General features: G+C 42.0%; 1 protein-coding gene across 1 annotated transcript in view; it reads left to right on the plus strand.

The window, feature by feature from the left end:
• The first annotated feature begins 349 nt into the window (after positions 1-349).
• Positions 350-17909, plus strand: part of PIK3R2 (phosphoinositide-3-kinase regulatory subunit 2) — a 43599-nt gene continuing 26039 nt past the window's right edge. Inside the window, exons 1-5 of the mRNA XM_018558928.1 lie at positions 350-837; positions 6482-6574; positions 8174-8236; positions 11283-11414; positions 15689-15890. Of these exons, the coding sequence (XP_018414430.1) occupies positions 507-837; positions 6482-6574; positions 8174-8236; positions 11283-11414; positions 15689-15890 (821 nt within the window). The 5' untranslated portion in view covers positions 350-506. The remainder of the gene's footprint in view (positions 838-6481; positions 6575-8173; positions 8237-11282; positions 11415-15688; positions 15891-17909) is intronic.

Consider the following 17909-nt stretch of genomic DNA (forward strand, 5'->3'; position numbering starts at 1 on the left):
TTTTTTGCCTCATTTCTTTTTGCCGCATGATTCCTTTAAAGTCGTGGATTATGTTTGTGGCTCTTTGCTTGTGCTCTATCATCTGGCTGAACCGAGGCTTCAAACTCAGAATAAGAGGCAGCTAAAGGCACCTTTTCACTCCTTTATTCATTGGACAAAAGCATTGATCAGGGCTGGGCACATGCATTAGGAACCAGAAAGCCAATGCTTGTGGAAAATTACAAAATGGAGCCTAACATTTGAAGCATCTTCTTGTGTTGTCAATGGACATGTCTCCTCTGCTCAGAAGAGTTCCAGCTAGCTTTTCGATTGGTTGGCTCCTGAATTCAGCATTATTTTATTACTCATTTATATTCTCCTTTCTGTAGGACAATGTTAATGGAAACCCTAGCTGTTTTTATGCTGTAACTAATTCACCTTGTCTTTTGTTGTTGATCTACACTAAACATATTCTGAGACGTTGAGGCTTCTGGGACATAAGTGTCAAAGGAAAAACGTTTTTACCAATGTCAACCGAGGGGTACCAGTATCGAGCGCTGTATTCTTATGACAAAGAGCGAGCAGAAGACATAGACCTTTTGCCTGGTGATATCCTGACTGTCAGTCGAGCAGCTTTGTTAGCATTAGGTTGTAAAGATGGAGATGAGCATGAGCCAGATCACATTGGATGGATTTTGGGTATTAATGAAAGAACAAAGCAGAAGGGGGATTTTCCAGGAACATATGTGGAATTTATTGGGCCTGTCCAAATGTCTTTACCAGCCCATCGTCCACGTGGCCTGCGTCCACTGCCTGCTACGCCCTCTACACTCCAGACAGAGCAAAGTACTTCCTCTGGTAAGCATTTTAAACCAAAAAAAAAATAGATACATACACACATTTACTGCTGCATTGAACGACTTGGTGCTCAGGCTCTTGGTTAATTTAACACTACACATGATGTGAAGGCAAACTCAATGTCTTGAACAGTTGTCCCAGCCTGATCTCATATGCTAACACATTCAGAAGCAAGCCACCGCTTTGCAAAGCTTATTTAGTCTGTTAGGCTTCATTCACACTCGTCTCCTGTGTTTGTTTTATTTAAAGGCAGAGAAATTTGTGTGTTTATAATTTTCTGCTTCATCTGATGCCAGCGTCAGGTGGACAGACCTACAGGTGGCTCCTTAAGCTGTTGGCATTTTTTTTTCTTCTGCTATTTATTGCTTTGCTATTAAACTTAGGCATGCTGGTAGTATAAGGTGCTATTCTAGTTTGTTTTTGTTTGCCAGTGTCCAACCCTCCTGTAGGTGGCAGTATAATCTGATGGTTTCAGAATGCCTGTGTCCCTTAATAGACTCTGAGGCCCGGTTCACAGCGCGTTCCTGCGCTCTGCAAAACGCTCAAACACCGAAATCCCATTATTTCCTATGGGTATGGTTCACACCTGGGCGTATTACAGGCCGTATGAACGCGCTACAAAACGCCCTACGCCCAAAGAAGTACAGGAGCTTCTTTGGGGCGTATTTGCCGCGCATATCCATTGGGATACAGCCAGGTAGCCCTCAGAAATGCGCATTTGTCAAGCGCTTTTTTAACCGCGAATCGCGGTAAAAACGCACGACAAACGCACATATTCGATACGCCTAGGTGTGAACCCAGCCTGAGAAAATAATTTTACAGCTAGTACAAAAATCCTCCTTCCCAAATGCTTTCTGTGGCTTTTGATTAGATTTTCATTTAGTGTGTAGTTTTTCTTTGTCTTGCTTTGAACAGGCTGTCTTAGTCTTACCATATTATTTAATTGGGATTGATATTACTATCTTGCATTCACAGAACCATACACCTGCATTTGATCCAGAGGAAAGCAAAAAAAACCTTTTAGAAAGTTTGGTCCAATTTGTTTAAATGGGATACAAATTCCTTCCTGATCACTAAAAGCAATCAAATACTGCCTGGATCAACACAATTAGTCTTTTTACTTAACATTAAAGGAGAATTATGGGGAGAGTGAAATACACTAAGAGCTGCGTGTGACACCGCAACTGTCACGCGTCAGCTCTGTTAATCGAGAACTGAGCGATCACATGCCGGTGATCGCTCAGTTCTCGATCTTCTCCCTACAGAAAGAAGGGACTGTCAGTCACCATTCCCCACAGGGATTCCGGATTACCCTTCCTGACTGGAGGGGCAGATAGGGAAGGGGGCAGGCGCAGCTGCCAAAAAAGGTTTTGATTGCCTGTTCTATTTCGTGCATTTAGGAAGCGCTCTTAACAGCAGGTGATTGCTGTTAATTTACAGGCGATCCGGTGTCTGTACAGGCGTCGGATCGTTTGTAATGTCACTACAGGCACTATGAGGCAGTATTTGACTGCAGAGGCCTGCAACTCAATGGGGAGGGACAATTTAGTCTAGATGCTTGGGAATCTTTCTATATGTACGGATTGAATCTCCATGCGAAAAACAATATAACTACCATATTTGTACACCCCAGTCTGCTCTTCATTTGCTGTGGCTTCCTAATATGTAATGTTTTGTAGTGATAAATATCTTTTTGACATTGAAGATGTGTTCCCTGACTAAAATCCTGTGGTGTAATAGTAGTAGTAGTAACTTCTTGTTATGGTGATGGGCTGGGGAGCCACATATGTGATATTCCATGGCTCTTCTCCCAACACCTGGCTATAAGCCTTCCTTTTCCACATAGCCGTGGATCTCTAGAGTCTGGGGCGATCCCATTGCATTCCCTCTGGTTATTTACTACTTATTTTCTGCTTTTAACCCATTCAACCCTTCCTTCTCTCTCTTTCCTTACTGGTCTCCCTTCCCTCCCTCTTTCCCTATGCTCCTTCCTACTCCCCCCCCACCTCCTGGCTTTGGATGTTCATTCCATGGGAAATGTTATTGCCGTCTTCCAACAATTTCTACTACCGTAGCTGTGTTGCAGCTGTGGATTTTACTTGATGCGTTATTTCTACCGTAATATGTAACTCTTGTTATTCTTATAATGGTTAACTTTAGCTTTATCTTGGTACGAAAATGTATTGTGCCCTGTTATTTGCTCTTGAAAAAGTTTTAATAAATCTTCTTTGACACACACCAAAAAAACCCATTACTGGTGAAAAAGCAGTTGGGCTGTCTTTAAAAATTGTTTGTTTTCTAATCTCTTGGATGTGCATCAGAATGTTATATTTCCTGAAAGCAGAGACCCTGTAGAATAAAATGGTGGCAGTTGCTTGTTTTTTTTAATGTCACATGATATTCTGTTTGTCAAACCCAAGCTCATTCCTGTGATGGACTACAATCTCAATACAAATGAGTGAACTAAACATGAGATTGTAGTCCATTACAGGAGTCAGCTTGGAGCGGTGTCTACTTTACAACGCACACAGGGACCAAGGGGAATAAAAGTAGCCAACCCCCAGAAGGAAGGACAGTTTAGTGTCAATTTAAGCGGTGACAGGTTCTCTTTAAGAAAATATTATAAATAGTCTGCACAGAACACTGCAATGGTTAAGTGCTCGTATTTGTCTAGGGACTGCCGGGGCGGAGGAGGAGACAGGCTGCAGGGAACGGGCTAGCAGCCAGTCTTCTATAAGGTTTAGTTGAGTATTTCTTTTTTGTTTTTCTTGTCTAGACCAAAATAAAAAACGTAACCCTTGCAATGCAGTAGCCCCATTGCAGGGGTTAAGTTTAATGAAAGCTTGGCATTCTTCTTTAACTTTGGGTTATTGAAAGCAACAGCCTAGTGGAAATCCATATGCAAAGAAATGCAATTACATTTTTCTAAACGGTTGATAAATCTGTCTAGAGGAAGCAACTTTCATCCCTTCCTTTCCATGCTGCAACAGTAACTTATGTTGAGTCATTGCTTTTGCTTCCCATCATGGAAGAGTTAAAATACTTGAAGAGCTTGGAATTTGCTGATCAGCCAGGCTAAGGATTAAGTAGCTAGCCAGACTGTTTCTGTAAAGAGGAAGGGGGAGGTGAGGAAAGCATCAAAGCCTGGCTCTGAATCTTTTTCATTTCCATAAGTTTGTCCTCCAACAGCAATATGTAGCATGTTTAATGTGTGTAGTATGTCGGGAATATTACATGTGTTTGTCTTGAACTGAGAAAGGTACTATGCATGAGGTTTGGAACAAAATACATTTAGAACATAGGGATTAACCCCTGGGAGACTTTTTTTTTTACACACAACTTTATTGCTATTACATGGGGGGCTAAGAAGCCCCGTATGGGATAGCCGATTTACATGACAGGTCCTCTTTATGGAGACATCAGGGGTCTCCAAGACCCCCTAATGTCACCTAGGGACCCCCAGAGAAGCTGATGAAGCAGAGATCGGCTTCATCAGCTTCTGTAGCTGGAGTGTGACACTGAATGCAGGAAGTGATGTAACATACATCACTTCCTGCATTCGGGGACTGAGAAGAGATCAAAGGGTGTTCGTATACTGAACTCCCTTTGATCTCCATTACATTGTGGGTAGAAGGGTACCACATTTAGGAACAATATACTAGCTAAAACCAACGACAGCGATGTTGGAATTGAGTGTTCCCACACGAACACTACTATCCCATCAAATACCACATTTTATTTTAGATGATCACATTTTTTATAGGATATTCTGAAAGAGACCCGCGAGGGCAGTAACCTCTAATTTCCACAAACTAACTATATATCATCTGTGGCTAAGCTCATGATTGGGTGAAACGTGTCGGGGGGCAGTAATGTGGCACAAGTTTCAATAAACTATCGCAGTGGATTCCAGTGTGGGCCAGCTTCTGTTCTGCTTGTATGAACTAGCTATATATAGTACACTTCTTCAGATACCAATAGTTATGACATCCTACATATTTTATAACATCCCTGAATGTATTATAATTGGAGCGACGAAAAATGAAATAAGGAGCTTGTTTCATCAGAAGACAGCATGCCTGCTGCTGTCAAAATACAAAGGACACCGCAGGAGATTTGACCATCAAGGCTGTTTTGCATGGAAGGAGGAATCTGTTATATTTTGTTCGCTCAGCCCGCAGATTGAATGGAAAAAAAATATAACTGTGTATGGCCAGCTGAAAGAGAAACTCTAGGAATTGTAAAAACTAACCCTTGAAGTGGGACTACCCTGCACTGCAAGGGTTAACTGCTCCTTTTTGGTCTAGGGGCTAAAATAAAGAAATATACTAGACTTCCCCCCCCCCCAATTGGCTCTGGCAGTCTAAGGATTCGTGACGTCATGCAATTGCATTAGACGTGAGGACGCGAGGGATGTTCCTCTCCCGGAGCAGAGGGGGAGAGAGGTGAGTGCTCACTGCCACAGTACAGAGAGCCAGGTGAGTATATTTTCTTAGCCCCACTGCAAGGGTAAATATTTTCTTAGCCCCACTGCAAGGGTATGTAAGTTTTCTTCCATCAATTGTAAGATGATTTGAAGACAAATGTTGTAAACCACCAGTAGGAATGACTGAATAAGCAGAAATATATATGCAGGTGAGTGGTTGTGCTTCCTGAGGTGCTTCCCATGAAGACACCCTAATGCACGATATTCACCACCAACTTGTGTATGGAAATTTCCTTTCTCGGTTGTACAAAGACTTGGAAAGCAAAAACAGCAGAACACCAGTGAAGATGGTAACATGCAGATCCACTTTGACAGAAATGTTTGATAGTGGAAAAATCAATTCAATCTGGTGTATAGTCACTATCGAGAAGGAAAGAAACAAGTTGAAGTGGATCTCACCAATAATGTCCAATTATCCTGAAACTCCTATATGCCCATAGCGTTCACAGTTGTTACTGGGGATCTCCATGTTATCTTCATGAAAACAGCACACCCACCACGCAGGAGTAACCCAACGGCCCTGGAATGCTGTACTGCGAATGGCGAACTCGTTTCATTCTGTGCAAGAACTTCCTCAGAGCTAGTACCCCATTTTTTACATGTTCAAAGCAAATAACACTTTACTGTATAAAGAGACTACCGCCCAGAATTTCCAAGTGTTAAAACAGATTTGGACACGTTAAAATGAGGGGAATTTATCAAAACTGGAGCAAACTAAATCTGGAGCAGCTGTGCATGGCAACCAATCACCTTCTCGCTTTCAAATCTCCACTGAACAAACTAAAGGGAGAAGCTGATTGGTTGTAGTGGGCAACTGCTGCAGATTCCGTCTGTTCCAGTTTTGATTCATTCTCCCCAATGCATATTACTCCGCTTTTTTTTATAAGCATGATCCTTTTACCCCCCCATTCTGATACACACGCATTGGCTGAGTTTGGGGAAAGGATCATGGCAGTTGCAAGCAAGAATGAGCTGATGTTTTACTGCAGCTGCTGTATGCGATGGCCAGCCTCAATCAAGCTTTGTTACTTTATACTGCAGAGTATAAGGTTCTAAATGAGACCATCATCTTTTTTTGAATTGTATCTGATTGTGTGGCACTGATTGTGAAAGTACACGAATGATCTATACTTAATAGTTTTATTTTCCTTCTTCCAGGCCCTCTGCTACCTGAACTGGTTGATCAGTTTTGTCCTCCAGAAATAGGTCCTCCGATACTGGTCAAGTTGTTTGAAGCCATTGAAAAGAAAGGTTAGATCATTTATATTAGATGTTTTATGTGTCCACTACCAGATTGGTAATGTAAAGGTTACTGCAACATAATAGAACATAGTTAAAGGAGAACTATGAGGTGAGTGAAAACCACCCATCCTCCTAGTTCGAGCCGACGTGTTGCAATAAAACTGTCACACGTCAGCTCAATAGATCGGGAAGTGAGCGAACACATACCGTCACTTGATCATCTCCCTGCAGAGAGCGGTGACTGTCAGTCACCGCCCCGCGCAGGGATCCCTCCCCACTCCGATCCTCCAGCGCTGACTGGCGGAACGGACGGGGGACGGGGCGGGTACAGCTGGCTCTGCCTTTAGATAGGCAGAGCCAGCTGTCAATCACACAGCTGGGTGGATCCAGACAGTAATGTTGGGATCTGTCCTGGCTGCGGCGTTCTCAGTATACCGTGAGCTGTTGCTCGCGATATACTGAGCTTTGGGTCACGGGAGGGCGCTAGTATATGTCCTCCTATGACCCTTAAGAGAACTATGGGGAAAACACTTACCCCATAGTTCTCTTTTAATATCATAATAGTGTGTATTTAGTAACACAGAGAACAAAAAGATTAAAAAAAAGAATGTCAATTAAATATTTGAATGTCATGTGAAAAGCTATTTGCTACTTTTTTGACTTTGGATGTGCAGTGTTTGCCAGAAATAAAAGGCACACACAAATTTTTGGTGTGTAACAATTGTGTTATTGTTAAACACAGCTAGGCATGGCACAGTTTTTTCATACTGCAGTCTACGCTACACTTACACGATTTTACACAATACATTATTTTTATTAAATGCTGGAAAATTATTTGGCACTGATGTTTGATGTTTTTATTTGTATTTTTTTTACATAGTTAATAAGTTAATACATACATAGTTAATCCTATTTAAGATATTAATATATTTCTTATATTGTGTTTCAGAAAGTGCTTTTATGAGAGTGTGTAAACCAAAATTACAAATTTGTCATGATACATTCCTCAGTCTCTAGTAATAATCATATTGCACTTTTTTTTGGTAATTGATAATACAAAGCAAATAGCTGGTGGTCTTGCTGTTCTCCTCCACATAGCAGCACTTCCTGTAATGTCTTAACAAAGCTATTCACTGCTGCAAATACCAGGGTAGCATTGTCAACTTGCATCCTCCCTTCTGGACTGGGACCCACAGAACCCCATACCTATGTGACATCACAGGCTGACAGCCCCTGTTTAGCCTTGCATAGAATAACTAACAATTACTAGTACCATGGCCCTGCCACTCAAAAGAACAATGAGCCAGGAATTATTGCAAAGTGACCAATTTTAAAAGAAACGTTTTTAGTAAGGTATTTGCAACATAGAGAGCGATTTTAAAACATTAAAATAGCACATTATGAAACATAAAATTGTAATAACCGTCTGCCGTTATTGCTTTTGTTTGTCACTTTCATTGCTTGAGAAATTGAGCATTTTGCTTGCTTAAGGCCCCATTCACACTGAGCGATTTATCGCGCGATTTTCATGTCACTCAGTGTGAATGGGGCCTTAAGGATAGGTAGAGAACTTAAATTGTTATATTCTCTTTTTTGTTCTCTTTCTAGGAATGGACAGTGAAATGCTGTATAGGACCTCTGGCTCGGAGTTTAGACACACAATAACAACTGGTAAGAACCAGTTCTCATTAGGGCTGAACTCATTAAGGCTCTTTATTGCAAGTTTTTAGGGTCTGCTCAGTTTATTTCAGCTAAAATGAATAGAAAACTCACTTGTGTTTCTTGAGCGTACATTACAGAACATTGGGAGTTATTTAAAGGGTATATTTTTTTTCCAAAACTAAGAATAAATATGTAATTCTTTATTCCCATAAGTTCTATCCCACTTCTAACAACCATAATGATCTAGAAGTTTGTAAACTTACTTATTGAAGATCCCCGTAGGATATACTTCCTCAATGCATTGAAACATTTTCACTTAGCCCTGTGAATATGCTTTTTCTTCGCAACTCTCACAGAGCCTGCCTGCATTAATAACTCAATGGCTGAACAATGTAACATTATCATTGCTTGCTGAAAGCAATGCATCATGGCTTTTGTAGTCTTGAGAATTCAGTATTGCATCACATATCACATCAAGCAGCAGGGAAAGAGATGCAAAGCATACTGGAAATCCAGAAAGTTGTTGAAAGTGATGGGCAGACAGATGGCAGCATTGACTACATAAAGGGGATTTTTTTTTTCAAGTAAGCTTTGATTGCATTCTCATAAACAACTGTAGTATGTATTACTATTATAATGCTGATGTTATAGCGGGATAGTATATGGTGTGACCTTAGAACTCCTTTAACCACTGGGTTATGCAGCTACCTTCAAGCGATTGGACACTTTGGAATTAGAATCCTTTAAAGCTGTAGGGACCACCCTGCATAACTCCCCCCACTCCCATCCTGCCTCCATTTTTTGTTTAGTGCCCTTAGGCTTGGTTCACACCTGGGCGTTTTAAAGCGCGTTCCTACGCTCTGTAAAACGCTCAACATGTGAAAACCAATGATTGCTTATGGGCATGGTTCCCACCTGGGCGTTTTACAGCGCGTAGGAACGTGCTGCAAAACGCCCTACACCCAAAGAAGTACAGGAGCTTCTTTGGGGCGTATTTGCCGCACGTATCCATTGGGATACAGCCAGGTAGCCCTCGGAAACGCGCGTTTGTCGCACGTTTTTTAGCGCAAATTGCAGTAATGCGTGGCGGCAAACTCGCATATTCTGTACGCCTAGGTGTGAACCCAGCCTTAGCTGAAAGACGCTTTGTCTCAGCTCTGAGAGAAGTACTCTCTTTTGCGCTATTTTTTTTTTTTTTCTTCCGATTTTTGTTAGACTCTCGTAAAAAGTTTCCCTCATGCTGCTCTAAGCCACTACAGCACCTCCGGCAGCTATCCAGATCAGTTTTCTCCTCAGCAGAGCCTTGGCAGACAATACCAGGACCTCCTAGGAAGGAAGATGTGGAACTAACCTGTAATGTGCTCAGTCACTGGTCCCTGCGTTTGTTGCCCTCCTGCAACGCTTGTGGTCAGTTACAGGGAGCTGTACTGGTCCAGGGCTGTGGTCCATCTAAGTGGATCCTGACCCTGAAAACACTCCTAGTTGGGTATACCCAACTAGGAGGGCAAAGATCGGGGAGACATGTCCCCCCTAACTGTTGCTGCATCCATGGTAAGAACCTAAAGCCCCCTCAGGTAAGCCACAGTCATGTGCCCTTAGGTGCCCAGGCTGTAGTCCTAGGATCCTACAGGGTTAAATGTGTTGCTACAGTGTGACCTCCGCATTGCACTTTCAGTGGTGGTTCAGCTTAAAGGAATTTAATTCTGCTCTGGTAGTTGTTTCCCTTGAGGCCTAGGGTCTGTGGACCGCACCTGCACAGCCATCTTCCTGGGTGTTGTACAGTGCATGCACACCCCATTTCTGGTGCATGCTTTGCCTGGACATGCTTCCTTGCTGCTGCAACTGTGCACAAACACAGAAGGGAGAAGCTTCACTGCTGCATTGCACTGCCATTAGTTGTTTGAGAAAGCAAAAATGTAGTTGTTAGGTTGAAGAGGGATAGGCTTCCCTCAAGTGATGAACTTTCAGGGATTACCTAAAGGTAGAAAGAGTAGAAGATAGCCAGACAGGTTGGGGTGGAGAGTTCCATAGGATGGAGAGCCTATGGGGAAGTCCTGGAAGCAAGCATTTGAGGAGTTGACAAGGTAGTTAAAGAGCAGCAGGTGTTGGGAGGAGCGAAGAGAACAGTATGGGTGATATTTTAAGACAAGGTTGGAGATGTAGCTGCAGGCAGAGTTGTGGAACGCTTTATAAATAATAATTTTATTCTTTAAGTGATCAGAAGCCAGTGGAGGGATTGGCAGAGAGGGGTTGCAGAAACTTAGGGGAATTTAATAAAGCCTTAACAACACGTAGCTTCACCAACACTTGCGACAGATTCAAGTAGTTCTTAATAGTGTCAGTTTAAGAATCTGTCGCTATGGCTGCGACAGATTAAAAAAAAATTACCAACAGTTTACAGATTGGAAAACTGGTGGTAATTAAGACCAAATCTGATCTGCCAACTCTGATATTGCCATAGCCAATAGCAGGCTGGCTATGGCACCCACACACTGCCTGCTTTCAATATGCAGCAGAGCGGACCTGATCGGGAACTCAGTTGTCTGAATGCCCCATCAGGCTCCACCCACCCACAGTATACAAAAGTCTTCTACTGCACCTGCCTGTGTGACAGATGCAGTGACTGGGTGGGAGCTCAGTAAAGGCCGTGACACACTGCACGCGTAGCAGCGTGGAGCGGGGGGGGGGGGGGGGGGGGAGGGAGCGTGCAGTGTGTCACGGCCTTAATGCTGAGCCTGTGATTTTATTAGGCTCCGCGTTGCTAGGCTGCACTGAGGACAGAGTATCTGGTATGCACACACTGTCCTCATTGCATCTCTACACCGCAGATGTCAGTGCTTGCTCCAAATTCATGTGCCTGTTTGCAACAGGTACAAGAATCTGGTGCAAGCACAGACATTTGTTTGTTCGGATGCATGGAATTCAAAAGAGTGTCACAGACACCAAAAAAACACCTACCCACTTAACTTGCCACTCTTTTTATAATTCCAAACGTATGATTTCTGAACTTGTAAATTTAGATTCTACTTTATGCAGTGTTCCCTTCTCATTTCAGATCTTTATGGAGCGGATTTGGAAGCAGCTGATGTACATTTTATTACTGACCTGGTCAAGACATTTCTTCAAGAGTTGCCAAGTCCTGTGATACCATCACACATCAACCTGGACCTCATCCGAACACTAATGGGTAACAATCTGATTTTCCTTAGAGTACTATTAAACTCTCAAACTCTTTTTCAATAATCAATCCAGATCGAACAAATTTACATTGCCCAGCAAAGTATTTCTTTACATTTTTGCCCAAGCACTTAGTCATCATGTTTCTGAACAGCTCCAGCTCTCTCATGTCGACTTCTCTGAACTTCCTGTCCAGTACAAGATCATTAGGGACAGAGCAGTCCCCAGGACCTGTTTATCTAATAACTGGGAGGAAGGAGGAGCAAAGAGAGGGGAGTGTCTTGCATTGCTGTGTGTTTGTGGAGACGCACACAGTTTACTAGCACACATAAGAATGGCTCCATAGGATCCTGTAAGGGAAAGGAGCCCCCCTAAATCAGGATATCAGGGCCAGCCCTCAGGGGACCAGCTGATTCTACAGGAAACTAAAACTTTTAAACATCAAGGAGAAACATTCACTGTGAGTGATTTGATCTGCATTTGAAATAGCTTAACCTTTGACTTTAACATTAATGTTGCCTTTGTTTTTTCCTATGTAGGATTCAACAATATAAAAAGAGGTACCAAACTAATACGGTCCAGATAACGTTTGTAGCATTTTAAAGCCAACACACTTTGAGGGTTCAGGGGCTAGAGAATGAAACATATTCGAGTATAAGCCGTCCCGAATATAAGCCGAGGTACCTAATTTTACCACAAAAAACTGGGAAAAAGTATTGACTCGAGTATAAGCCGAGACTATAAACGCATACATTCATCCAAAGTGACATGTTGAGAATATGGTTAAAAACAAGTCCACCTCCACAGGCAAGAAACATCCTGGCCCACAAAATCTTTTTTGTCGACTGCTTCAGTTTTTTTGCTTCTGATATGTTATGTATTGACCTGTCCTGCTGAACCACTCAAACTTTTAGATAGACTAAATAAACATAGCTCAAATATCAAACAATATCCTTTATCTGAACCTTAATATTTTGGAGCTCCATGACTCCTGTGCACCAGAGAGCAGCCTACCGATGAACCTCTACACCAGGCCACATACCCATTTAGAACACCAACCTGCTCTAGGGTATCCAGCATTTCACAAATTGACTTCTCTACCTTCATACTAAGGAACAGTTGTGGGCAATCCTGCTGTACTTTCACAACCAATAGAGAGACAAAACAACAAAAACCTCTGGACAAAAGTTCACAAAGCTGGAAAAGGCCTTTTTTCATAAATGAATTAATGTAGACTTTAGAAGGAATAAAATCTGTTTTATGTTTTTAGCTTCTCTATATACTAAATACTGTGTGTGCTATTAAAACTCAATTTTTTTAAAAACATATCCACAAGTCTCCTTGCTTTCACATCTTAGCTAAACAAAAAAACAAGCGAGAAGTAGAATGGCAAAAAATTTGCATTACAGTGAGGTACAGTAACCCCTGCTTTTTCTTTTTCTGACCCTTGAGCGAAAGGAATGGTGCAGTGTATTTAGCCCTATGCATTGATGCATCAGAAAAGAGAAAGCAGTCTACATACCGTAATCTGCCTTTTGAAATTTTTTACATTTTGGATTAAATATTCTCCTTTTATTGTTTGTTTATTGAGGGACAAAAAAATATAGTCATTAGTGGACATATGAGTTACATGGACTTGATGGACTAATGTCTTTATTCAACCTCAAATACTATATAACTATGTAACATTGTTGCCTTCAGTAGGTTCAGACACTGGAAAACAACAAACCTTAAAGGAGAACTATGAGGTGAGTGCTTTTCACTCACCTCATGGTTCTAGCCGACCTGTGACAATGAGACTGTCACAGGTCAGCTCACTAGATCGGGAGGTGAGGGAACACATACCGGCATTCGCTCACTTCTCGATCCTGTCACGGCTCTCTGCCGTGACAGGGGAGGGGCTGGATTCCCCCCTCCCCGCTCCGATCCTCCAGCGCTGACTGGCGGAACGGACGGGGCGGGTACAGCTGGCTCTGCCTCTAGATAGGCAGAGCCAGCGGTCACTCACGCAGCTGGGCGGATCCAGACATAATTGTCGGGATCCGCTTCAGTTGCGGCGTCTCAGTATACCGCGGGCTGTAGCTCGCGGTATACTGAGCTTAGGATGACGGGAGGACGCTATTTTGTGCCCTCCCATTACCCTAAGGAGAACTATGGGGAAAAGCCCTAATCCCATAGTTGTCCTTTAAGCCAGCCCGTGTATAATCCACATCCAACCATCATACTTAAATTTTTTGCTAGTGTCCTAAGAGGTTGGACACTTTTTTTTCCTCAGTTCTGCTTTGGAATTTCTCTATCATCATGCTTGGTATTCCATGGATGTTTTTTCTCTTAAGTCAAGAGGTCCAATATGCTAGTTTCTTTCACAAAGATTTTATTTGTTTTTTGTCAGTTTTTTCACATAAAAGGTTACAAAAAGAACAGAAGTAGGGCATGCAAGCCCTGCAATAAGGCACTTAAACGGAAAACAAACAGCTACAGCATCGTGCAGAGCCCTGCAGGCCGTAGAACAGGAGCAGTGAGACAAGTGTCAAAGTGCAATTTGGGAGTTAGAAGGGGGTATTGCAGTTCAGGTTCAGTGGGTAAGACCCAAATTAACATGGAATGGAGCATCATAGGTGCCAATATGCTAGTTTCTATACAGCAGCTGTATGAATCGGTGTAACCTCAGCAATCGCTTTGGAGGCCATACTTGGACCCTGCCAGACTAAAAATTGTTACGACTAGCCTGAAATGTGACCATTGCCACCACTTTGTTAGACCTTAGTGTACTGTGATCATTAACCACAGAGCATTTTTCAGGTCTACAGCCGTGGTATAGCTTGCGTATCTCATTTTGGTGTCCACACTGTTTCATTGTTGGACTCCGTCTTGTTTCCGGATCCCTGCATCTGATTTTTCCCTCCTTAGTCAGTGAGGTTTCTGATCACGAATGCAACTTCTTTTCTTTCCTTACAAGGCAATGTCCATCTTCTAAGTTCTGTACTACCCTGGAAGATCAGCAGACTTGGCACTATTTTACTAGCTAACTTCTCTGTCATATTGTATCAGTGTTTCCTCTTAGAAATAATACATTATGAGGGGAATTTATCAAAACTGGAGCAGACAAAATCGGGAGCAGCTGTGCATGGTAACCAATCAGCTTCTCTCTACAATCTGTTCAGTTAAGATTTGAAAATGAAACAGAAGCAGAATGAAACAGAAGCTGATTGGTTGCCATGCACAGCTGCTCCAGATTTTGTCTGCTCCAGTTTTGATACATTTCTGCATATGTCATTTGTTTCTCTCACACTTACTGGGAAATGCCTTCCAGTCATATTGAGTGTCCACAGGGTCTGTGTCCACAGGCTTCGATGGGCAAATGCAGCATGCTTTTGACATCAGTTTGAGACTTGTGGCGAGATAAGTCAACAATGCACACTGTGGATTAACCAGTGACCCACCTCAACAGGTATACCACTAGACTGGTTTGATGGCGTGCCTACCTTTTGGGATTTCACTGATGGGAAGATAAAGTCCCTTTTTTAAATCCCAGAATTGACTGGCCTTGCCCTCTCTCGTGTTGGTGGACCTGTTCTTCTGGAACTTGTCCCAGTGTTTTTTTTAGGTTAAGTTTTTGGTGTGTTTGGTTTCACAGTCTCTTGCTGGTTCAGGCTCAGTGTTCCTTCAGGTGGAGTTGTTCCCCTTCTATCCTGGTCTTGAGCCTCTGTGGCCTTCCCTTGGTCATTGGTTGCAATTCCCTGTCTTGCGGAGGGCTTCACCTTATCTGGTTTGGTTTGAGCAATAGTTCTTCAGGTAGTCTTGAGTTCCTAGTCCCTTTGTGTGGGCCTGTCAGTGGCTGTTGCCCACCTTTTGGGTGATCTGCTTGTGGATGTCCCAACGATCTGCATACCTTTGTCCGTCAATGAACGAGAAAGAAAATTAGTTTTTTGTACTTTTTATAACAGCTATTTCCATTGAGAGACTTAGGTCCTACCTCTGTGTTTTTTGCTCTTTCACTTGGTACCAATTTTCCACAAAACTGAGGCATGCTGGGTGGAGTTTAAGAGGGGGGATGGCTTTTGATTTTTCTTTTTACCATCGTCCAAATCTTCTGTAGGTGGCAGAATAACTGGACTATAACTGAATTCCTCCATGGTCTTCTAGAAATAGATTTTACATAAGTACAAAAATGTTGTTTTTTATATGAGAAAAGTGTGCCAATATAATTCAATGTAATGTACAAATATTACAAAATGTCATTTTTGTTATTCATTATTTCTTGCTTTTTTTCTGTCCATATAGAGTCTGGTGAAGATGAGCAAAAAAGAGCATGTATTTCTTCAATTCTACAACCCCCTACCGTCCCTATTCAGCACGTTCTCACTTTACAGTTTATACTTTGGCACATTGGAAAAGTATGTAGCTTTGGCAGTGTTAATGGATTTAATGTGAGGGAAGCTGCAGAGATATTTGGACCATTGTTGCTTCGGCATGTGATCACAGGGTGAGTTTTTGTGTTCTTGATCTAATTTACTGTTAATTTCTTATAAATTATTTGATTTTGCTTATTATTCAACATAAAACAATTCATACGTCTCCAGTAATCAACCTAATCCCTCATTATTCAGGTGCAAAATCCTGCTCAATCCATTGAGTGCTGACTAAAATTATCCTAGCAAATTGATGAAAGCACCTTTTCTTTGTGCTCTTTGCTGCAGTATTGCAGACAGTGAATCCTACAGAAGAGCCCTAGGGCCATGGTAAAAGAATATGAAAAACAATTCTGAGTTTGAAAGTCAGATTTTTAAACACAGAATCCTGACTTTAAAAGTCAAAATTTTGTTTCATATTTTTTTAGCATGGCCCCAGGGCTCTTACTTAGAATCCTATGTAAATGATGCCATTGAACTTTTTTTTTTGCCAGCTTCATTTGTAAATATTCTGTAACATTACTGTTGCAAGGTATTTTGACTGGTTCTTGTATGTGCAGATCAAACCAGTGTCCTTATAACTATCAATAAGCCTTTCATGTCATACATTGGCAGCAGTGTAGACTTGTACACCATCATAGCCGGCTTTAAAGTTAGTGTAAGTTAGCACTTCCCATGTGTGACAACATAGAACCAAAATCCAGTGTACCCATCACACTTCTGATGAAAAATACCCTTAGAGTCGGGTGCCAAAGTGACTGCAGATGCCTCTGCAATCCAAGATAAGTGTACGTATAAAGTCACTTAAACTCCAATAGAATTTCAAGTCAAAAACGGTTTATTGACTCGATTGTTATCACATCATATTGCTATATGATGTGATCGCAATCGAGTCAACAAACCGTTTTTGACTTGAAATTCTTTTGGAGTTTAAGTGACTTTATACATACACAACATAGAACCACTCACACACACATTACTGGGTGCCCGGGATGTCATCAGGTAGGATGAAGGGAGACCAGTGAACTTTGGTTCTCTGATTTTCCCTTTCTAGAATGTACAGTCAAGTTGATGATCGCAATAAAGCTGAAGTGGAAAGAAAAAGGTTTTAAAACGTTTTAAAAATGAAAGTTTAATAAAATAAGCACAACATTTTTTAAAGCCCCATGTACATGCACGTACGAATGTAATCATGCGTCAGGTGCACTTGCATATAAAAACCACACGTTTCATATGCACACGCCAGCATTGAAAAAGAAATAATTCTAGGGCCAGCATTCAGGTTCACAAGTGACGAGGGAGCATGGAACCGGCTTACCGGCCAATCAGGAAGACGGGCAGCGTGTAATGACTCGCTGCCTGGCTTCCTCATACCGGAAGTATCGGGCTAGACATCGGAGCATTTGGGCCAAATACTCGGCAGCAATACCGATACTAGTATCGGTATAGGTGCATCCCTACTTTTAAGTATTAAAAAAAGGTACAAAGGGCAAAACATGAGACAAGGCACAGATCAATACAATCAAGGATCAACGACACAATGTAAGACAAAAGAGATAAATAGTATACAGAATATATCAGGTAGTGTCATCAACATCAAATTCACTTTCAAATATGGTAGTCCTCCGTGGAGAAACAAATGACACATTTGTGGAATGTGTGAGCCAGTAACCCAGTCAGCCAAAATAGCACTTCAAGAATCATCAAAGTAACCAGCCTCAGAAGACAAGCTTGGAGATGTGGAAACAGAGGGGAAAAAAGGACTGGTAGAACAAGACAAAGCTAGAGATAGAAAGGAGAAAAGTAAAGCAAGTAATAGAGAAGTCTTTACCAGATACTTCTTACTTTAAGCAAACTCATTCTCTTTTTGCCATTCCTAAGGGTCCTTGTAAGGGACAACCAGTTTCTTGTTCCATCATTTTTGGTGGCTTCAACAAATCATCTTCTAGCCAGTAGACTCAAGTATTTAGTTCTACCCTTTGTTATCAAGGCAAGATCAGTAAGTGCTTCTTGGGCCTTTTGGCACCAGGCAACTGATTATCAAATTTGTTTTCTGTGTCCTAGTAGTAAGGGGGGGGGGTTGAAGCAGCTGA

The sequence above is a fragment of the Nanorana parkeri genome, unplaced genomic scaffold (assembly GCF_000935625.1).
Source record: "Nanorana parkeri isolate BGI_ZX_2015 unplaced genomic scaffold, ASM93562v1 scaffold369, whole genome shotgun sequence".
Classification (NCBI taxonomy): domain Eukaryota; kingdom Metazoa; phylum Chordata; class Amphibia; order Anura; family Dicroglossidae; genus Nanorana; species Nanorana parkeri.